We start from the raw sequence: 23,512 nt of genomic DNA, 5'->3' as shown, positions 1-23,512 counted from the left end.
GAGGCTGGTCTGCTTTAAATCAGTCCCAAGTCTGTAATGAGACAGTCACGCAGCATTTTTCCTTTTTCAAGGACATTGTCTCATGTAAATTTTGGGATAAAAGAGGATCACTTGGTGGAAAATTTATCATTGTTCTGTTTGCTTCTTGTCAGTGAACATCAGCCTTCATACAAAAAGTCTATTTCAAGAAACATGTTGTCTGAGTATTCCCCACCACATTTATTTTCTTTCTATTTGCTTTCATTGCCTCTTTCCTAAAAAGGAAATATCTCTTCTACTTGAAGAATGATGACAAACAGGAATTCTGTTAATAATGTATGCACAATTTATAGTTCATATCTTTCCTCTTTGATGGACTTCCACAACACAAACATGGTGTGGACAGTGTTACCAGAAAGTGATTGCTGGAATCAATTTCTTAAGTTTACTTCGTCAGACTACAACTATATTGTTCAAAGTCGTAGTTAACCATAATTGTATGTAACCATGCTTTGATTTTCTTTACTTGAATGATTCATAGTGCCCTAACTCTTGTAATTAGTGCTACATTAGAACTATAGGATAGGGTCTGGAGCACGGATCTTATGGGGAGCAGCTGAGGGAGCTAAGACTGTTTAAACTGGGATAGAGGAGGCTTGAGGGAGATTTACTGCTATCTACAAATCCCTGAAGAGAAATTGTAGCAAGGTAGGGGTTGGCATCTTCTCTGAGATAACAGTGATAAAACAAGAGGAAATGGCCTGAAGTTGCACTGAGGAGGTTCAGGTTGGATATTAGGAAACATTTATTCTCAGAGTGGCGAGGCATTGGAATAGGAGGTGGTGGAGAGTCACTGTCTCTGGAGGTGTTTATATGTGCCACTGAGGGACGTGGTTTAGTGGGCATGGTGGTGACAGGTTAGTGGTTGGTGATCTTAGAGGCCTTTCCAATCTCAGTGAATCTATGATTCTAGATTAGAATGGCACATTCTCTTAAGCACCATTGAATCTGGTTGCACTTACAATGTTGAGATCATCCAATTGATCAGGGAATTGGGAAAATCGTTTTCCAGTGGATAATATCCTGAAATTATTCATACTTTTCTGGCTGCCATGCTTAAACATTATGTTTTGCTTTTATGGAAGGTCTTATCAAGGCTCACACTTTTCATAAATATGAAAGACTTTCATTTGGATTAACGTAGTTGGTTCCCAGTCCAACTTCTTCCTAGAAGCACCTCTTTTCAAAGATTTGATCATCGCTCTATCCTCACCATTCAGCATATCAACCCGTGATATCAACTCCAACCATGTGGGGTTCTTTACTTTGTGCTGCCAGGATACAAAAATTCTCTCAAAGAATTTGAGCACTTGGATTCAAAATGGAACAGCAAATAAGCGTGTAACAGGCACCTCATCAAAGATACCACACTACTCCTTGTCTATACAAATAGTATTTATTTATGAAATGTAGAGATAAACAACTCTTTTACATAATCTCATCTGTTATTGAAGCATACCTTTACTGTCTGACCTGAATATTGGTGTGAACTTGCAAATATGACTTTCAAGCATTTTTTGAACAGCAGTAGCAAGTTGTGTTGAGATCCAAATTCCATCCTATTGCTAGATTAATTCATTATTCTTATGTTTCCCCAGATCTGTAAATAAAAGGTCTTCTTTCTGTTGGTGGCAGATGTTTTACAGTGATATATCCATTGATTCATACCAGTTATTACATACCATATTATTATTATTGTTATTATTATTATTATTATTATTATTATTGCTCCGTGGTGCCATTAAGGCAAATTAATTTTCCTTGGTGGTGGAATATTACAGTGCTGATTTATCATGACCTTGATTTATTAGCATATACTGTTTTTTAGGGTAGTAAAAGTTTGTTGTCTTAGATCACATTAAATGATACAGAAATTATATATTCTATGTTAGATATAGAGGTACTCTTGTGTTCCAGGTAAGTTCTTGCTTAGTAAAGCCTTATTTGAGGTAAAAGGTAACAAATGGCTTTGTTAGTGTACTAAGTTGAAGAAGCAGGGCTGGAGCATTTCAAGATCAGAAATGTGGAACGGAATATGAGGAGGATGATGGCAAAGAACTAGTAGCATGGAGCCTGTAGTGATTAGCAAAGAGTTTACCAGGCCAGAGTGCAGAGGAGCAGCCATCCTGCATCTCCTTCCTCTTCTGTCATGAAAGAAAACCTTGAGGCAACCTTAAACAAAGTGCCTTTTTCTCTGACAGCAAATGTCTCAGGTAGTTTTTCGCATTAGTGAGAATATATTGCCCTTGTAATAAGTGATCAAAAAGTCTGTGAGATGGGAAGAGTGCATTGGTAGTAATAACTCTTACTGTACTGTAGGAGAGTAGTAGATGGTAGTTCAGCTACTGATTCTAAGTCTCTGGAATGGAAACATTCCCATGAGTACTGGGAAGAGGGGATAGGGTGTTGAATATAGAAGCAACTCACTACTGTTAGCTCTTTTTATGTATGTAGTATGTGTGTAGTTGCCAGTGACTATTCCTAATCTTTAGGAGGCTGGTATGTAAGATGAATTACTGTTTTGAGGCAGCAAGGTAAAACAGAGATCCACTCTGGTAAACAATCATGAGCTTGTTGGAGTGATAATAGTCAGTGGAGCTGACTTTCTAGGACTGTGCTGTGAGCTGCAGCTGTAAAATGTGTCTTGGCACCCTGATATTAATGGAAGATGGTTTTTAATGGTCAGGAAAAGACAAATATTCTGCAATTGAAGTGTACCATTGTGATTGTAAAATGTGGTTTTATCTTTGTGAAATAGGTCAAAAATCTCCTTTTTGAACCATTCAAACAAGTGTTCTGGTCAATTTTATTTTTTAAGCGTGCATCTGAGAAAGCTAAAGACCACAAAATAATTGGGAAGAAGTAAAATAGCTTTAGTAAAAATCAAGTTATGTGACTTACAGATGCCACCCTAAATATTCTTACTGATACTATCACTCTGCCAGAGATTTTAAAATCTAGCACAACTCAGTATTTTTATGAAAGTCTGCTTACTTGCGTTCTTGTAAGATAAATGAAGAAGTGTTTTTATTTGATAGTGCCTCATTGGCCCAAACAGATAGAAACAGATTCTCTTCTGTTTTACTCAAGCTCCAGTGGAGTCAGTCAGATTATGCTATCAAGGGTCTACATTCAGATATCAAACCTTGCATTATAACAGGATCAGATCTTGAAGCTTGAAATCAGATTTAGAGGAGAAACTGCAGGTTTTTGCAACCATTGGGTAGAGGGAGGAAAATACCTGACTTGTCCATGTCAGGCATTTCACTTAAATCTTTCTCAGTTAGAGGAAAATAATAATAATGCCATTATACTTTAAAAAACAAGTAGAGTGTTGCTGTGATGTCTATTCAAATGGAAAAATGAAATTGGGTCTCCAATTAGGACAGAAGAGGGTTGCGTAAAATTTTGTAAGCTTGTTGCATCTATGAAACAACATGTAAGAAAATAGCTTCAGTTTAAGTAGTTGACACCACTTATTCACACCAGCACTAATTACGCTTGATTTAAACAAACTGTGTAACGCGTTGGCATAAAAATGTAGATTTCCAGCTTCTCACTGGAATGGATTGCCTGCGAGAGGGGAAAAAAATATGTTTATTGCTAGTCGTACTTCAAATTTATAGCCAGATCAGTTTTGAAGAGGATGGTATCTAATCTCTTTGTTAGTATAGAAAATGCATATGTTTTTCTGATGCAGATTCTAGGATGGTAAGGGATTTGGGAAGAAGCAGGAATGGGGATCGAGTGAATTTCCAGTAGGTGGCAGTGTAGGATGAAGATTATTGTTTTTTGGGTTTTTTTTTTCCGAACCTTTGCACTGTTACAGATAGTCTTTGAAACAGGAGCTTCCCATGATTCTACCTCTCTGTTAGTGGTATGTTCTTGCTTCCTCTCCAGACTCATACAGTATAACTGTCTTTCACAGACAGACAGTTATTCTCAGAGTTAGTCAGTAAATTATGTAAGAGTCTTTCACAGTTGTTAATGTTCAAAGTCCCTACTACACAGACAGGAACAAAAGGAGGGCAATGGGGGAACCTTCCTGTCCCAATTCTGCCAACAATGAAGCAACAATTTTTGTGTTGTTTTTTTGACATGCCATGTGCAGTCCATAACCTGACAAGAAAGATATTTTTTAAGTGTTTAGAACTGTCAGTTTACATCAGTGGTTCCCAGTAAGGAAGGTGAACTTGCAGATGAAATCTGGAGTGCAAAGGAATAAGTTTTGCCAGATATGTTCTGGCTGTGATGTGTTTTCACTACAAGATCATGAAAGTGCAGCATCCACAGGGGAAGAGTGAACAGTAAGGGCTCACAGCATCCAGTTTGCTTAAGTAAAACAGCCAGATTATCTTTCTGGCTGCATGTGGGTCTGTGGTAGATGTAATGTCTTACAGACATTGTATCATAGAGTCATTAAGGTTGGAGTTGATCTCTAAGATCACCTAGTGCATCCTTCCCCAAATGCCCTCTGAACCATGTCCCTCAGTGCTAAATCTCCATGGTTCTTGAATACTTCCAGGGAGGGTGACTGCTACCTCCCTAGGTAGTCTGTGCCAATGCTTGACTGCTTTTTCTGAGAAGAAATTCTTCCTAATGTCCAAGTGACTTTGAAGGGAATTGGATATAACCTAGACTTTGGATGCTCCTGAATTTATTCTGGTGTCATATGGAAGTCACACAGATGCAAACATTGCATTCGAAAACAAGCTGAAGACCACAGGAAAAAATAGTAATATGTTAGTTTGTCACCTCAGAGTAAAATTTGTAGCCTTCTGTATTAGAATTAAAGAGGATGCATGTAAAAACCCATGTTGCATATTGTTGAGTTCCACTTGGGAACAAGGCTGTCTCATGTAGGAAATTGAGGGAATAGTGAAACTGAGTTAATGCCCAAAGCAATTTTTCGAGGCTGAAAAATGGAAAGGGAGAACATAGTAGCTTGTTGTTTACATACAATAAGACCATGTCCTTAGAGTATATCAAGCCTGCTTGTCAGTATAGAAAGGTTTCTGTTGGACCTGATCCAGAAATCCCACATTCCTGTAGTCACCCACTGTTAGGTCTTCTAATTTAAAAAATCTAATTTATTAAAGCAGCGTGATACAAATAGGTAACAAAACAAGTATTTGTAGCATTCTTCAGGGGATTCTTATCTTCTCAAGAATATAAAATACTATGGGAACTATCATAGACTCATAGAATGGCTTTGGTTGGAAGGGACCTCAAAGATCATCAAGCTCCAACCCTCCTGCCACATGCAGGACCACCGACCTCCACATTTAATACTAGACCAGGCTGCCCAGGGCCCCATCCAATCTGGCCTTGAGCACCTCTAGGGCAGGGCATCCACAACCTCTCTGGGCAGCCTGTTCCAGCACCTCACCACTCTCTCTGTAAAGAATTTCCCCCTGACATCCAACCCAAATCTTCCCTCCTTCAACTTAAAACCACTTCCCCTTGTCCTGCCGTTATCTACCCCTGTAAAGCGTTGACTCCCCTCCTGTTTGTAGGCTCCCTTTAGATTCTGGAATACTGTAATGAAGTCACCCCACAGCCTTCTTTTCTCCAGGCTGAACAAGCCCAGCTCCCTCAGCCTGTCGTCATAGGAGGGGTCATCCAGCCCTCTGATCATCTTTGTGGCCTTCCTCTGGACCTTTTCTAATAGTTCCCTGTCATTCTTGTATTGGAGGCCCCAGATCTGGGACACAGTACTCCAGATGGGGCCTCACGAGGGCAAGGTAGAGAGGGACAATCGCCTCCCTGTCCCTGCTGGCCACCTCTTCTGATGGAGCCCAGGATACCATTTGCTTTCTGAGCTGCAAGAGCACACTGCTGGCTCATGTTAAGTTTTTCATCCACCAGAACCTCCTGGTTCTTCTCTGCAGGGCTGTTCTCAAGGACTGCTCCTTCCAGTCTGTATATGTGCCTTGAATTCCTCCAGCCCAAGTGCAAAACCTTGCACTTTGCTGGAACTATACGCTAGTTTGAGTGACTTTAAAACATACAAGCAAAAACTTTAAGAATGCTTTACTTAATTTCTTCTTGTAGGAAAGGAAAGAGGTTTGCTTTTTCAAGCAATAAGTTAATAAAAGCAGAATTTGAATGGCTGGAAGATTACGGTGGGGATTCTTGACTGTCATCATGCAGACAGAACTTTGTGGCACATCTTTGACACTGGAACACTTGAGGCTGTTTAGACAAAATTGCTCTTATTTCTTATTGCCCAAGTATTTTGACAGATTTCACTGGATGTTTTTACATCTCCTTCTGCGAAGGCTTGTGGTTTTTTGTTGTTTGGTTTTTTTGTGCTTAGGATTTTAATTTTACTTTAGGAAGATTTGAAATATTTGTAAGTGATGAAAGGCAGGTAATTCCTATATCAGTCTGAAGTGTCTTTTGCATGTAGATTCTTCAGGTTCGAGCTTGGTGAAATCATGCCCAACATTTTTGCAGCATGTATGTAAAGATTTGGAAATAACAACTGTCATCTGTCTGCTTTATACTGATGGCTTCCTACATTCATAAATGAATACTTAAGGGAGGAAAAAAAGTTTTTACTCAATCACTCCTCATGGTTTTAAACTGTTGCATGTAGAGCATGTAATGAAAACTATAGTATTAAAATGTAGCTTACCAATGCTGTGAGTTTTTAATTTTTAGCTATTGTCACAGACAGCATTGTTTTATCTGTATTGCCACCCACCTTGCTTTCCCTGAAAGGTCTGTTGTCCCAAACAACGTCTGAGTGCATAGAATGCAGTTCTTACTTTAACAATTTGGCTCTATTGTTTACTTTGTTTTATTAGAAATGTGTAAGTAATGGCAGTTAACCTTGTTCCCAGAGGACACTGTTTTTTGAAGAAAAGCAGTAGTTCACAAAGGTACCATGGATGCAGGTCAGGATGTGGGCTATAATGGTGTTAATATCTGCAGTTAAAGAAGAGAAGTCAGTTTATCTTATTCTGGACACAGGCATATTACTGTATGATTTTTTACCTCATTTTTTTAATGGCTTATTATGCAGAAGCAAGTCATGCAGTGATTAGGAGTTTTTCTACCTTGATGATAAAAGAGGAAAAAGTGGTAAAACTTGTAATTGTTTAGTTTAAAATGACATAGAACGTATAGTTGCCATAATAATAGGCATTCAAAGGACCTCTGTTTGTGAGGTGAAAGTAGAGAGCTCTTCCCTGTTCCAAATCTTTCAGTAGTAACTACCCAGGTAGTGCTCAAAGAACTAGAATTAATTTTCAGAGGAGTTGTTGTCAAGCCACTTTACTTGGAAGGAAAGCATTTTAATGTCTTTCTTATTGACTTTTTAGTTGAGGGGTAGTATGTAAAGCCAGGAAGTCAGAAAACCCTACAGCCTTTTCCTGTTTGTTCTTTTTTGTTTGCTTGTTTAATTATGTATGAATTTTAGATCTGGAGTGAGTTTCTATGAGACAAAATATTTAGCTTCACTTTTGCTGTAGATCCTCATAGATTGTTACTGCTATTGTAAATAGCAGAAGATAGGACTACTCAGGGTTCCTTAAATGACTTGCAGAATGAATTACATTTTTCTTTCTTTTACAAAATATGGTTATATAGTTGGAAAGCTCTTTTTATGTGCATGCACTTCTTGGGCTTTAAATAAATGTTTATATCCATTAACTTGCCTAAGCCACAAGAAAACTGCTTTCTCCCTGAGTATTTTTCTAAGGAGTGGTTGCCTTTCCTGGAAACTGACAGAACAGGTAATAGGAAACAAAACTGCTATTAAAAACAGAAAGTGCCCCCCTATAAAGTCTTTGTAGAAGCAGTTTGGTTTATAAGGTGTAATCCATGAAACAAACAAAGCACCGCTGGTGAGTAAAGCTACTGCAGTGATATTTCTTTGTATACTGTAGTCACTGAAAATAGTGCTGAAATAATGAATCTAATCCATTCAAAATTGCCACATGACTCAACAGTATCTGCTAAACTACAAACTGTGTACCTACACTGTGTCTTTGAAGTAATTCTTCCTTTACCAGCGCTGTGTTAGGGATTATTGCTGCGTTATTCCAGTAAAACTGTTCATTGTTAACCTGAAGTTTTGAAAAGTACTGAATGGATTCAAGTGTCAAACTCTAGTTGAAAGGCTACAGGACTACTTCTGTCTTATTTTAATAGGAACTAAGTGTCAGATTAAGATATTTAATTGCTTTATAACTTCCTTTCCTTTTATCAGTGCATCTTGTCTGAAATAATAGAAGTCATGTGAATGAGAGAAAATACAAACTGTCTAGTGTTCCAAATCTCTCTCAGAAAGTCTCAGTGTGTTTCTTTCCATCTAGTATAAAGGGAAACACAAATTTACTTCTGAGCCAGGCTGTCAGCTCTGACATTACAGCTGTCTTTTTTTTTTATATTGGACTATGAATGCATTCTGAGATTTGAGTGAAGTGCTGGTATGACATTTCAATTCGTAAGTTTGTGGGCCAAGAGCAAGGGTGCAGTTTACCTTATTAAGATGTATCTATTTAAGGATAACCCAAATGTTCTTGGGAAAACCTATTTCCTTTTGCCATTTGGATAACTAGTCTGTTTACAGTATAGAAAAGTTGGGGCATAGCAGCTGAGCTGCCTTCAAAGCAATCTCTGCCCCTATTACTCATGTTTCCAGTTGCTCAGCACAGTATCTTAACAGCCATTTGTGCAGCTGCCCAGTGAACTGAGATACTGGTCTGGCAAAGGAGGCTTTCTCTATCTCTCTCTCTCTCTCTCTTTCTCTCTCTCTCTCTCTCTCTCTCTCCTTTTTTCTTCTCATCCAAGTTTTTCTTTTTCTGCATGGAGCAGCAGGGGCTCATTTTTGAGCATGTTATTTTTTCATCTGGATCAGTTCTTCAGTGTGATTTGCCACACAGATAATAAGTGCTTGCCCTAACGTGTATGGTTAGGGGAAAGAACTTGCATGTATACACGTAACCCTAGCAGAAAGAAGAGGAAAGAGGGGGAGATGACATGCACTGGTGCTGCTGCCAAAACTTGTTCATCAGACTGTAACTTTGCAGTGTGGATTTCTAAATCTGCAATATAATACTAAACATTTTAGCATGCAGCAGTCAACAGTGTCTTGTCCTGTTTTTGTCACATTCCTTTGGGTTATAGAACTCACTGATGTAAAAACAGTTTCAATGATAAAGGCAGATATAATTGGCATCCCACCAGGAATGTGCTGTGGGAGTTCCTACTTCAAATTAAACATAAACTGCTATCAACTCTTCACTCATTCAGCTGGGAACAAGGAAGGAAAAACTGATTAGATGTGCTCAAATTTGCTGTCATGATAGGTTCTGAATTGCCCTTGCTATGACAACACATGAGAAAACACCAAATAAGTTTTCTGTCTTGTGTGAACAGTTTTCAGTTAGCTCTTAATTCATAGCATCAAAGAACAAATCTGTGTGGGTTCTGGCTATGACTGAAAGACTTGTGTGTGTCTTACTACTGACTTCTACTGCAATGTATATTTGTGTATTCCACTTGCCAGTAGCGTGTCTCTTGAGTTAGTAAGGAAGAGGAAGAAACCTTGAGCTCGTAAAGGTATGAGCAGTTATTTAACCAACATATTGCAATGGTTTAGTTTAATTAAAACTGACACTTTCAGTGAATTTTTGTCTAAAAACACAGAAGATGCTTTTCTAAAAGAGATCACCTAGTCTTGATTTCCAGTCCTGAGCATAATCCACCTGGAAAGGAGGTGGCAAAATGTCTCAGTATTGCCTACTGTAGAAGTCTTGGGTGTTCTTTCCTGTTCATCTAGTAAGCTTGCAGATGTATGGCTTTTCTTTAGTGGCGTAATTCCTGCTTGGTAAAAATGCTTATCAAAAAGGTAACTTGGAAATGCTTGTTCGTTGGTTTTGTTTTTTTTAGTTAGTTTCCATGTACTGAGATTAAGTGCTGTATTCTCCAGTTTTCCTTTGTGCCTTCAAAACTATGGGTCTGCTTGAATCGTTGCATAGCTACAGGCTAATATTCCTGAAATTTATTTTGCTGACTAATTCTAAGAAAACCTTGCACAACTAATGTTATGAATATTAACTGAAATAAGCCTATGGAGTGATTGCAATTGATGAATAAGGACCTTTGGAAGATGTTTAGCGCCAAACGGAAAGTTTTCAGAGTTCAGTTTCATGTTTTGTAACTAAAGGTTTAAATTTCCATTAGGTATTTTAGTATAAGAATGTAGACAGTAAACAGTCTTCTACATCAGATGTTAATAAAACACGTAAATCTGGTAATTTTGGAATAAGCTCAGAACTTAGTAAAGAAAGAAAAACTTTAAATTGATGACTTGCTGTCATATTATGCCTTCCCTTCGTGGACTTGCACTTTCAAAAGCTTTGCAAGGAAGCAAGTTATGTTTGCAAAAATTGAGCAGAAGAAAAAGGCTTAAATGATAACTTTGTGTACCAACAGACACGACTTTGGAAATTTGTAGTAGGCAATGCAACAGAAATTCTATCTTGTTTCTGTAATGGCAGAACAAAAAGCTTCATCTGAAAATTTAGAATGTGTTTGTATGTTGTAATGTTCATTTAGCAGCAGCACCAGCACTAGATTTATGTGTAAATCCTATGAAAATGATGAAAACAATTTTTTCAGTGACTGGGAGGAGAGCAGCCAGTCTCTTTGCACCTTTGAGAGAGAGACTTTTAGCAGCTACCTTTGGAAGTTCATTGTAATTGGGCAAACCATGAATCCAAAGCTAACTTTTATCATCTTGTTAAATCCTTCTCTTGTGTGTGCTGCTGTAAATGACAGTAGTGCAGTGCCTGGCTTTTTCTATTAAAAAAAATTGATGTAGCATGTTTGCTTATGCACAGACTTTTGGATCAAATATGTTTAATAATAAACTTCTTTTTTTAGTCAAAGATGGGGATAAATAAATACAGCTGTTTTGTTTTAATCAAATTTTTATACTTCTGTTCTTTGCCAGTATAAGTGGTGAGTGAGGATTCTTGGTGATATACATCTGTTCATTCAATTAATTGTAGCACTGACGAATTTTTTTGCTAGAGTTTTAGGGACTGCCTTTTCAACTTGGATTTTTTTTTTCTCTTAATTTATAGATATCTGATGATGGTCGATATGTCTTGCTGTCCATTCGAGAAGGATGTGATCCAGTGAACAGACTGTGGTACTGTGATCTCCAGGCAGAGTCTCAGGGTATATCAGGTATGTGTTTTCTTGCTTTGTAGATTTTTCTTCATCTTTCTTTCATTTCATTCTGAGAAAATACACACTTCTAGAACTTGGTTGTCTTTGTTATGTTTCATTAGAAAAAAACATTCTTAGTTTTGTAGTTTAAAAAGTCCCAAGGAAAAAATGGATAATACAGACACCCTTAGCAGTGTATGTTCCATTTTTTCCTACTCCACTAATATTTTCCAGTGCTTAATTTTTTCACATTTCACAAGTGCATGTCTCTCTTCAATCATTAATCTCCTTTAAAAACAAACAAACAAACAAACAGAACAACAAAGCAACCTGATTCTCCAGCTTCTATGTAACATTTTCACTGTATAGTGAAATGAAAATAAGCCCTTTAATGTATTAGTAATAAAACTTGGTTCTGTAATGTTGTTATTCTTAGTAGATACTTCTACTGTAAGATTTCAAATAAACATTTATAAACTGTTGCCTGTTTGTCTTCTATTTGGATTACCTTCTGTCTTTTGTGTATTTGCCATGCTAGCCTCAATACTATGGGCAAAACGCTTGGTGCTTTGATTCACCATAATATGACCATTTTAATGATCAGTGGCTTTTGTGTTGCCAGAATACTGGCATTGGTGAAATCTCTTCCTAAATATATGCTTTGCTCTATACACACAACTTAGTTCTTTGACTCTTTGTTGCTTCTATTTTCAAAAAACTTCAGTGATAATGAATACTGCAGCAGCTCCTCATTGAATATTGAATTTAAGCAACTTTTTCTCTTGCCTGTAAACAGAATATTCAAGGCTTATGAGAGTGATTAGAACTGGTAGCAGCTCTGCAGTGGTGAGGGAGAGGCGAATGTATTTTTATTTCTCTCTGTCAGTGCCTTTATTATACTTACTGGTTGCGTGGTCTTCCCTTAATTAGTTGAACAAGTCTTAGTACAGTAGATGGAATTTTGGTGAGTTAAGTGTTAAAGATGATAGTTCACACTTCAAAACTCCTTCCTATGGAGAATATTGATATTTGCTGTGTTCATGTTGTTCTGCACTTTTATAAATGGTATTTCTTAATTACTTTAAAACTTGTCTTAGACAAGTTGTATTAAACAAAACTGCTAAGTTACTTAATGCCCACTTGAATGTAGGAAATGGCAGGTCTAATGACAATCACAGATACTTACAGATACTTTCTGTGAAAATCTATTACAGACATTATACTGCATAGATAAACTGTTTAGTATAGTGATGCATTTTTGTAAATGATAAATTGGATTGTCATTCAAGATGACACTTTCCAGCTAGAGGCAGATTGAATTAAAAAGAGTTGCTCTCCTGCCATATTTACTCTTCCATTTATAGATACGTTGAACAACCTTGATAAGAAAACTAGCATGAAGCCTTGACAGACCATGGATGAGATAATGAAGCTTCTATTTTATACTGCCTGGTATTAGGTAAAAGTGTAGTTTAACCTTTTCCAGGCTTGGAAATGCTGCTTTACAAAAAATATTTCCTTCAGACCAGTGTTTTGACTTGCCTTCTTGTTTGTTTGTGGGTGGAAATTCTTTTGCCTCTCTAAATTCTCTATTTCCCTTTATAACAGGAAAGATGTAGGTATAACAGTTTGCTTGTACAAATTCTGTTTTATAACCTCGTGTACCTTTGTTATCTAAGCTGCCAAATGCATTTTCAGTATGAAGACTTATCTTTACCCGTGTCTTTCTGCCTTCATGTTAGTAAGCACAGATTTAACAATAGACATGAGATGTTTCCTAGAGATGATTCTCCATTCACATGTAAGTACCCCGAATCACTGGTCCTCTAGTCTTTGGCCAGAAATGGTAAATTTGAGCAAGCATTAAATGTGTAAGCTTAGTTTTCTGACTAGCGACTTGGACCACAAGAAGTGTAATTTCAGCTCAGTTTGTGATTTTCTGGGTCAGCAAATGTAGAAGTAATTATTTGTGAAGTTCAGAGAAACTAATGCCAGATTTCATTAAGGTGATTTAGATAATAAATGAGCAGGTCTAGAATATGCCTGAAATTGAGTTTAATAACAATTCTGTTTCTTGATTTAAGACCTGCACTTAACTACAAATTAGGAGAGACTGTTCAGTAATATTCCAAGGGATGTTCAGATGAGTGAAGATGGAGAGGATTATGTATAATGGAAGCACATTCTTACAAAACCAAAGGATATAAAAATACTGCCCCTCCTTATGTTGTCTATATGTTATGAGTTTGTGTGTGTGTAAGTAGTGAATCATGCTACCAGTTATGAAGGCTCAAGGCAGTTATGTCTGGAGTATCTGTGCTTTTTAAAGCATGTTATGTTATTCTTCTGTCTTTTAGCTTTTAGAACATGTTTTATTTATAATGGGAAGAATTCGTACTTTTGGTTAAGTCTCAGGGATTTCTTACCATTTTCTTTCCTCAGAATTATTGACTGTTTAGTCTGAGCCTTTATACTTGTTTACAATGATCTGTTTACTCAAAAATCTGTGGTAGAATTCAGAATATCATCGTTCTTTCAAAAAAATATTTATATATGTATATAAATAGGAATAAAAGGAAAAAAAGCAGGACAGTATTTTTCCAGTGTCCTGGATGGTACTTGAAATAAATAATCGGTTTTTCAGACTTTTGTTTTTCTTCCCTAATACAAGTTGTCCAGTAATGCAGTTGTTCTTTAAAGGATTTTAAGTTTTTCAAGTTTTACAGTTCTTTAAACTTACTTGAAGAGCATTGAACAGAAAAAGCAGTGAATCTTTTTCAGAACATATGCCTTCCCTGGTTTGTTTGTTTGTTTTTCGTTTTGGAAGGAGTGGGAGAAGAAAAAGCAACTGCTAATCATGACACACTTCAAACGGTTGTTTTTTGAAGTTGCTCCATAGCATATCTTTGTAAATATCATTTCCTCTATATCATCATGAATTTGTTTTTTAAAGTGCTCTTTCTCATAGTCAGAGTGCCACTGCAGTTGAAATGCCCACACATGAAGTCGTGAATTAATGTCACTTTAGACAGAATTGCACAAAAATGCAGAGAACTGATTCTGATCTGTGATTTATTACCCAAAAAGCCAATTTCAAAATGTCATGTTAACTAACTTAGTCTACCTTTCTTGATTTTTTTGATTGCTAGCGGTGCAATCTTTTCCTTTGACAGGAGGCAATCAAATTTCTTAGTTGTTTAAATAGTTTTCTTTAAAAAGGTGTTCTCCTAGTCAAGAAATATGACCACTGAAGATTGGATTTCTTTTCCCTACGATGTACTGAGGGCCTTGTGGAGCTGATTGTAATTCTTTCACTATTTCCTTGAGACAGTGATTGCAGTGATAGATGGACATTTGTTTGGCCCGCTTACTTACAAATGGTTGTGTAGAAGTCACGTAGTTCAGTGTTGTGACCTCAGTACTGAAAGCCAAAACTGCCAGGTTTGTAGGAAAACTGTGGGAATGTCTGTGAAATTAAATTACATTTATAGGCCATTACTTTACTCCAAAGACAGTGAAGCATATCTTCTGAGAGGGTGAGAGTTGCATCAAAACCTAGGTTTGGTGTGTCTTTATCTACTATATTAAAAAGAAAGCTTTTTTTTAGTAAATGTGTAAATAGATCTTTTAATTATTGACTTTTTTTTTTGCATTGTTGAGAGTAATTTCTATGTTAATCTCCAGTGATTCTGCAGCCTCAGGATCTCTTGAATCCTTGAATGAGTCAGAAGGAGTAGAATCAGTTTCTTGAAAACGGTGTAACCTTACCCAAAAAGAAGAACCAATTTGTTCTATTCAGGGAAGATTGTACGAAGAAATTTCTCTTAGCAATTATGCATCTGTTGCCAATACTGTTCTCTCAATGAAATGAGAATTTTTTTCCTTCTCATAAACCTTAGAATTCCTTATTTTAGAATTCTTTATTTTATACCTTATGTGGTAGTCTCATGCACTGACACAGTGAACAAAGCAATAATTATAGTGTCTTCCAAAGGTGGACTCAAATTATCTGCTCTTCCAGAGTGTTTTGAACATTCATTATTGTAGCTTAACCTTGTCTAATTGCAGAGTGATTTCATTCTTGTTTTACATGAGGTGAAAATATAAGCTGAAAAACAGTGCAGTAGGAGTCTCCTAATGAGAGGGAACAGAAGAAAATTTAAATGGCCTCTTCAAAAAATAGTGTGGCAAGTTTTCATAGTGTACCTCTTAATTAGCAGTGATCTCCAAAACAGACAGACAAAAGAATCCAGCTCCCAGGGCAGCTGGGCATTAATGATTCTAATAATGCTTCTAAATGCAATTAACAGATTATCTAGATAATTATGCTAATAATTAAGATATCTCATCTTTTATCAAGGTGTTACTGTAACTTTTGCATTGTGTTTCCTGAAAAGTAGACAGGTCTCAGATATTTTGGCACCCCTTTGCAATCATCTGAGTCAATATACCCTCTACTACCGTTTACTCTTGTTGAAACAGAGACTTAATGTGACTACGTGTTTTATTTGCATTGTTCTCAGTACCACCCTTAAGTCTTGAACCCTTCACATCTTCTGAATGACAGAAGCGTGTGTTCTGGCTTCCCGCTGCTTCACCTTCGGTATGGGATAGGCTGCCTGGGTAACTCAGGCTATGTCTGTACACGAGCAGGTTGGACGTGGCCTTTTATGCCCTTACATTGAAGCCAAGAGGTGCATGCCAACTCATCTCTGTATGCTAGAGGTCTCTTCACTCCCAGATGTAACTGTCCAGGTGGTCTCTTGACCACTTGAATGATTTTGGTTAACACCATCCCCCAAACTGTGGCCACAGGTTTCTCTCCCCTGTGGATTATTTGAGATACAAAAATCAATAAAAGTTTATCTGTCATTTGTGATGTGAATAACAGCTCTCTTCTCTGAATTCTTTGAATAATTTGATGGCATCCTGCTTATGCTGAGTCCTAGTACAGTTGAGTTAAAATGTCAGCAGATGACTTCATAGAAATACCTACATCAGGTTTCAGAATATCTGACTTAGATTAAACATTCTTTCACTAGCATAAAATAATGACAAATAATGAGAGGAAAGGAACTGAAAGAGTTTGGAAAGTTGGGATGACTCCTGTTCTTTTAAAGAGAATGATTGATCTCATGACTGAGTTACTGTATAAGCTTGATGGACTTACGGTATAGACTAATTTTGTATAGAACTTGTGTACTTACTGGAGAGGGCTCGTTGGTTTGGCTTGTTGGTGTTTTTTTTTTAGCAAGGTTTTGTCATTACTGGTATTTACTGTGACACAAAATGGATCAGTTTTAAAACTGAACTATGGAATAAAAGGAGCAGTAACAAATGGATTGGTTTCTAGAGAGTTCCTTAAGGAACTTATTTTGTCTGTTCCTAGACATAACTAAGTCATAAATCAATTAATAGTGTGCCATGCAACTGCGATGTCTGTACTGAAATAGCATTGTAAAAGAGGACTAGGTACTGTGTTGGTATATGGTTTAAAGGATGTACAGGGTGGACAAATGCAGGCTTGTAGTAGTTGCTTTCAAATTTGGAATTCCATTTTTCTTGGGCTGGATAACACATAGGTTGAATGTATAATAATAACAAAGTATAGTTGTTTTAAATCTCTTCAGAGATTTAGATGATTTTAATTCATTTTTCATAATTTTTTCATTAAGCTAATCCTACAGCTAGCTTCATTATTGAATTCCAGTGTGGCTGGGGTGGGTGACGAACTTTCTTACATTATGCTGTACTGCAGACATGAAGTCACAACTGAATTCTGTTAGAAGTAATGGGAGAGTTGTTTCCAGACCCTTCGTGTCTGAGAGGAGGTGATGGACAGAGCTGATATGTTTCAGATCATTAGCTGGATTTCTGTGCTCTCCCTGCAACTATTAAACAGCAAGTGTCTCCATGAATTGCAATTCTTTAGGATAATTACAGGCCTAGATCTCTGTGCTGCTTGCAAAGGTACCCGTGGCAGTGAAGCTGTTAGTTTTCATACTCCTTAAGATTAAATGCAAGGGAAGAAGCAGAAAAGACTACAAAACTAAGACCACTTTCAAAAAATTAATAGAAACGTTCCTCCGTGGCATTTGAAATAAGTGTTAAGTGGAGGTGAGAGAGAAAATAAGCCAATTAAAATGCAGCTGTTCACAAAAAGATTTCATAGAGAACTAGTTGCAGAGCTCTTAAATGAGCATTCATTATTTCAGAAATTGTACTGATTGGCAAAGAGGGAATGAGGGATACTGAAAAAATGAAAGCAAATGTTAGGATAAGATGGGTATTAACTCTCCCAGCCAAAACTGGGACAGCCTAGGATCTAGCAGATAGCACATCTGACGTAGGTGCCTTTTACTTGTTTTAAGGATGTAGTGCTTTAACAACTAAACTCCAATTTAGTCACATTTAAAAAGAGATGAAATAGCATTAAATTAAAAATAGGAGGTGCTTGGGTTGCTCCAATTAAAATTTCATTCCATTTTATAGTAGCTTGCTGTGGAAAGACGCATACAAGTAGTCTGACTTCGCAACTGAAAACTGGGAGCTACAAATGTACAATTTAGGGGGAAGAAAACAAAAAACATTTTTACTTATCTATTAAGAAAGATCAGAGTAAAGTGTTTTTTTATTTTCTTTAGTCTGAAAGATAAAAAATTAAAAATCATTGTCCTTCCAACAATTCAGTATTCAGTTCTTACATTGTTTGGCTTACATTCCCAGGAAAGTAGGGGTAGGAAAATCCATCTAAAAAAAATCCATCTTGGGAAAAGAAATGAAGTAAGAAAGGAAAATGATGAAGCAGTGTATTTCATGTATAGAAATGAAAAACACTCATCAAATATTTGCCTGAGGGAACTCAGAAGATGACTGTGAATTTAGAAATGAGTCAGCTACTGTGGGAATTATGGTCCAACACAATATAGCCTATAGCAGGCTTGCAGAAGTTAAGATATTTAAGATATTTCTTTCCTCAGCAGATGGAATCAACGTGTAGTCTTCCCTTTTTACTTTTATTTACATTTGAAGTGCTATCATAACAAGAAACATATTTCCTTTTTCATTTCGAATTGAATTCATTAGTTTCTGGCTGGTTTGAAAAGAAGAATACAACAGGATAAACACATCCAGTTGAAAAAAAAAAAAAAAAGAAAAAAAAAAAGCAAAGCTGTAAAAGCCTTTTTACTTCCTTAAATTTTGAACTACTTTTCCTGTTTATGCTCAATTACATGCCCATCTTGTTTTTCATTGGATATTTAGACAATACAAATAAATTAAATTTGCAGCTTTTCTGTGTAAGAGGCTGAAATGAGCGAACCAGGCTGTCCCATGAGAATCAGCAAGAAATGGAACAATTAAATAAGTAAGCCTTTTTTGTTAACAATTCATAAGTAGTAGGAGCAATGCCTTACCTTCCGAAGTAGCAGGACAATATTCTAGCTTTCCCTTTGTGTCTCATTCCAGATAGCTGAAAAAACAATAAACAAATCACTCTTTTCAGCTTTTCTTTATCCCACTGGTCTCCTTGTCTGACTAAGAGAAGCTGACAGTCATCAGTGCTAATTTAAATTGTTCTGTTGCCTCGAGGTGCCTGACTTTGCTTCCTTACCTTTAGCTGCCTTTGTTGTTTAAAAAAAATTTCCATTTTTTCCCCCATATAATTTGATGTTTCCATTTGCAAGAGCGAGCATCATCTTCAGTGATGTTGCTAGTGAGGAAGAATTACAAATAAGGAACATAGTGTGTATTTTAATGTTTCATCCTGTGCTGAATAGTTTTGTAACATGATATGGACATTAAAATATTGAAATGTTTAAGTATTTATCTTTCAGGTTCTTTACTACCCCATGGAACTCACAGTCCTGAGCTACATTTCTATTGTTAAATTCAAAGAGAGGCAGAAAAAGATGCATTATAAATCTACATACTAAGCTACTAGAATTAGAAAGTAGGCAGTGTTGAAGTGGGATGCACAAAGTTGAAAATACATAGGATGCAGACACTCCCTCTGCTTTCATGCTGCCTCTCTGAGGTATTACAAGCCATGCAAGGAGGCAGTGTTTCTCTTGTTCCTTTTGCGCTTTTTCCAGTCAGCTCAGGATAAGAAGCATTCACCTACACAGTGAGAAGGTCTGATTTCATCTCTCTTGCTGTGTTAAAAGATTTGATGTGCTCTCTCCCACCTATCAAATACTGTAAACATCAGACTTCATTACTTATCTTTCTAGGCTTTTCTTGCATGTAGCCAGACCCTGCTTGAACTGGCTTCCTATATACTAATAAACTTAATGGACTGATGAGTGTTTTCTGGCACTAAGAACAGCTGACTTTCAACAACCTATGTCAATACTTGTACAACCCTCTTACTCTGCAGTGCTTGGGTGGCTGCATCCAGACTGCTTATTAGAAATGATTCCTAGCCTTAAATCATACCCCAGCCTGGAATTTTTTTTTTTTTAAGACTAATTAATTTATTTGTATTGATGTATTGATGTAGTCTGTGATTTACACAATTGAAAAACATCAGTAGGGGTTGACTTGTGCTGCAGTCTCTTTTCAGATGTCCATGGAACAACTGCTGACGTTCAAGACTTTTCAACTGCATGCCATTGCAGTTTTCTCTATCTCGATGAACATTCGTTGTATCACTTACTCCATTTGCAGTAGAAAGTTTTGAGACAATACAGTGTACTGAGTAACCCAGAGGTTTGAAGATAAAGAAGTTGGAATGTATGTACAGCTCTCACCCTGTATTTCCCAACTCCATTTGTAGGAGTCCTCAAATCGTTAACAGTAATAGGAAGTACTGGCATCAGTGCTCTCCTGACATCTAACTGGTAGAAAATCGCATGAACAAGAAGACTTTTCTAGTGATAGCTGCTTAGAATTTAATTTAGTCTGAGCTAGTTGGCTAGGATCCTTTGGTCTCTGTGGAGATGAGGGAAGTGGCACTTCCAGGTAGCAGTTTTCTTTATCCTAAGCAATAAAGAAGTATTGTCTGTATTTTCATGAAATGTATCAGTATTCTGGATTAATAGCTTAGTTTTGCATATCTTAGGTAATAAACAGTGGAATGATTTTTGTAACAACCTGAATAACTACCTGAATGGCAAATAAGGGAAGTTAAATCATGACATTTGTATTTGGTGGCAGAAGCTGAAGAGGACTTTGGAGCCCTTACAGTGGGTTCTGTCTATGTAGTCTAGGTTTTGGAAAAACTGGAACAGGTACCTTAAGCAATCCAAAATAAAAGCTCACCTTCATTATGAAACAACTGTTTTATGGTTTATGGAGTTTCAAAATGGATAGTATGACCATGTAGTGTAATAGCTTACATATCTCACTAGCTTCCATGCCAATTTTCATCCAGAGGTTAGAATATGCTTTTTTTTTTTTTTTTTTTTTTTAGAATATGCAATTAATTGTGCAGTCCTCCTTTTTTTTAGAAGTAATTCTGTACAGGTGTTCTAGTCAGACAGGTGTTTTGCTAGGAGTGGAGTTTCTCTTGCCTATCATTTGTAACTTTAAAGAGCAGAGTTTTTTAGCAGTATAATCCTGATAACTAGAATCAATCTGTTTTTCTTTTAATGAGTTTGGCAGGTTCATTTTGTGCCATTTCTCCAGGCTGAAAGAAGCCTCTATTAAGTGCATTCCAAAACATGGCATGGTTTTAAACTTTGTCCTATTTCTTTGCTGGTCTTCAATAGATCTCAACTATCAGCAACACAGATTCACATTATCCTTCCTTTAAAAAAAAAAAAAAAAAACTAATAATAATCTTTTAGCCTCAAAAAGGAGATCTTGTTCAAACTACTGAGCAATGAATTTCTTTGTATCTTACTTTTTCTGTGGAACTCAGTCTTTTTTTTTCCATCTCAGGTATCTTATCTGTCGTGGCTAATGTTTATGTAACAGAGCAGTTACTCTTTTAGGGAATACCAAGTGGACTTCACTTGGTGTATGCTAATACAAAGTAGTCAGTACAAAAGTTAATCCATGAATTGCTTGTAGGTAAGAATTAAACTGTGTGTCTTACATGCTTCACTGTGCACCAGGGCTGGCGATGGAAATAGGGTAATACAATGCTGGAATTACTTTTCTAAGGAAATACTGAGGGAGACTGCAGACTCATTAATCTGATGTCTGTGCAATGTAAGCTAGTAGAAAAGTACAAGAATGTAATTAGTAGTTACCTGAATAAAAATGAGCCTGCTTCAGTTTTGGAAAGGAAAAGTTTGCCTTACAAACCAGTTGGTATTCTTTGAAGGGAATGTAGGTAAACTAATTTGTACAGTCATGTTGGATTTCTGAAAGGCTTAAAACTGAGTATGTCACCAAAAAATTATTCTTTCCAGTGTGAGCACAGCGTAGAGATATACACCATTGTGTATTTTTCTTTGCTGATGTTGTCTTTTGAGATGAAATTGTTTTCGCTCCATACTTTGTCTTCAGCTCAGCTTCTTTGCTTAGGTGCTATATATATTTTAAGTCTAAAACTGAAAATTGATATTTTAAGTACTTGAGGAAAATGTTAGTTGTGGAAATTTGCTGGGTCTTCTGTCAGCTCTGCTGTACATTTAGTACGGTGCTGTAGATGTCAGCTAGTCCAAAAAAATTACTTCCATGTGGAGGGAACCTCTGGTTTAACTCTCGTCTTTTTTATGAAATACTGTTTGTCCAATACTTGCTATTTCATTATTACTTTAGTAATTATCACTTAATACATTTCATTAGCTTTCTATACAGCTTGAATTGTGGCTCCTTCTTGCATGTACTCTTTAAATTGTGAATGAAAAATGATGTAATTAAAGACTTTATGCAAGCATGACATTAGTTCTGCTGTAGTGAGAACAGCTGTCTTCTATATTCATTGATTCTTTACATATTTCAAGTGTCTGGGGACCAGTGGAAGTCAAGTTGCACTGTGTAGGATAGAAAATAGTCTTGAATCTAAGTGGAGATTACATCTAAGAAATGAGAGTAGACTGTTTCCCCTTTTCTATATAGGAATACATGTGATACTTTGTCAACAGCCATGGGTTAATTGAATTTACAGTGTGATCTTCTATAATAATCCTTGCCAGAGTGTTTTCCCTGGAAGACAACTTATAAAACAGTGCTTCTATTTCCTTCCACTAATATTAAAGGAAGCATCTTTTCTGCGTCTCATGTTAGATAGAATGTTCTTCATGCTTCCCTTCCCTCCTTCACAGTATTCACACTGTGTATAGGATGAGTCATTTTGCTCTTCAAATATTCAGTTGGTTTGCTAAGATTTTAACTGGGCCATTGTGAGCTATTTGTGTTAAGAACGGGCCTTTCTAAACTAGAAAATCACTGCACAGCTTCTGACAAATTTGTAGCTATTTTTTAATGAGTGTTGGGATTCTTGTTGGTTTTGTTTCTCTGTTTGTTGGCTACTGAACCTACTAGTATAATTTAATTTTGTTTCGAGATTCAGTAGCAGAGGTGCAACAACTGTATGTTGTGTCAGTAAGGATAGCACTGTGGGTTCATGTCCAGGAGTCTGTCTCTCATTCAAGACATCAGAATTCCCTACTTTTCTTGCGGAGCTGAACATAAATGTCTCAAACATTGATTTATACAAAATTTTTTAAAACTATCTACTGCAGTATATTTATTAAGAAAAGAAATAAAAGCAGCACAATTGCCCAGTAATTCAGTATTGTAAGGCACAATTAGTAGCTGTTCTATTAAACTTGTCTTCTACAGTACTGGCAGTGCTCTGGAGTTTGCTTGTGTGTTGAACCAATCAAACAAAAGAAACTTCTCATTAATCACCTTACTTACCTGTTGTACTCAATATACCTGAAAATGCATCATACTAAGCAAACAGTTGAATACATAGCAATCAAGCATTTATATATTAGAAAACCTTGCTGTACAAGTTCGGTTTTTTAAAAGATAACTTTTTTCTCCTAACATGTTTCTTATTTTTCCTGTGTCTGGCAATAACTTTTTCCTTCTCTCCATAGATTGTTTTTTTGATTACATTGTCAGCCTTGACTATTTATTCTTCTGAATCTTGTTTGGTGCAGGGACAAGGGAAGTTAGCACAAATATGTAGGCGTGCGAAGGGGAGTAAGTGAAAGCTCTTTAATCAACCTTGGATAAAATCTTAAACCAATATGACACAGCCAATTGGTCTTTTTGAAGTTCTTAGTACTGACCTTTTCCTTTTTGTGTTATAGCAGTGCCCAAGAAGCCTAATAGAGAATTGAGATCCTCTTGTTACAGGTACAATAGAGCTGATTTATTA

At 36.6% G+C, this 23,512-nt stretch overlaps 1 protein-coding gene across 1 annotated transcript in view; it reads left to right on the top strand.

Moving 5' to 3' along the window:
- LOC122184694 (prolyl endopeptidase) overlaps positions 1 to 23,512 on the top strand; it is a 93,792-nt gene that overhangs the window by 15,344 nt on the left and 54,936 nt on the right. The window contains exon 7 of the mRNA XM_042879838.1: positions 11,142 to 11,247. Coding sequence (XP_042735772.1) covers positions 11,142 to 11,247 — 106 coding nt within the window. The remainder of the gene's footprint in view (positions 1 to 11,141; positions 11,248 to 23,512) is intronic.

The sequence above is a fragment of the Lagopus leucura genome, unplaced genomic scaffold, assembly GCF_019238085.1.
Source record: "Lagopus leucura isolate 7727_CA_CO unplaced genomic scaffold, USGS_WTPT01 Super-Scaffold_73, whole genome shotgun sequence".
Taxonomy (NCBI): domain Eukaryota; kingdom Metazoa; phylum Chordata; class Aves; order Galliformes; family Phasianidae; genus Lagopus; species Lagopus leucura.
The sequence above is the reverse complement of the archived record's forward strand: the minus strand, read 5'-3'. Positions and strand labels throughout refer to the sequence as shown.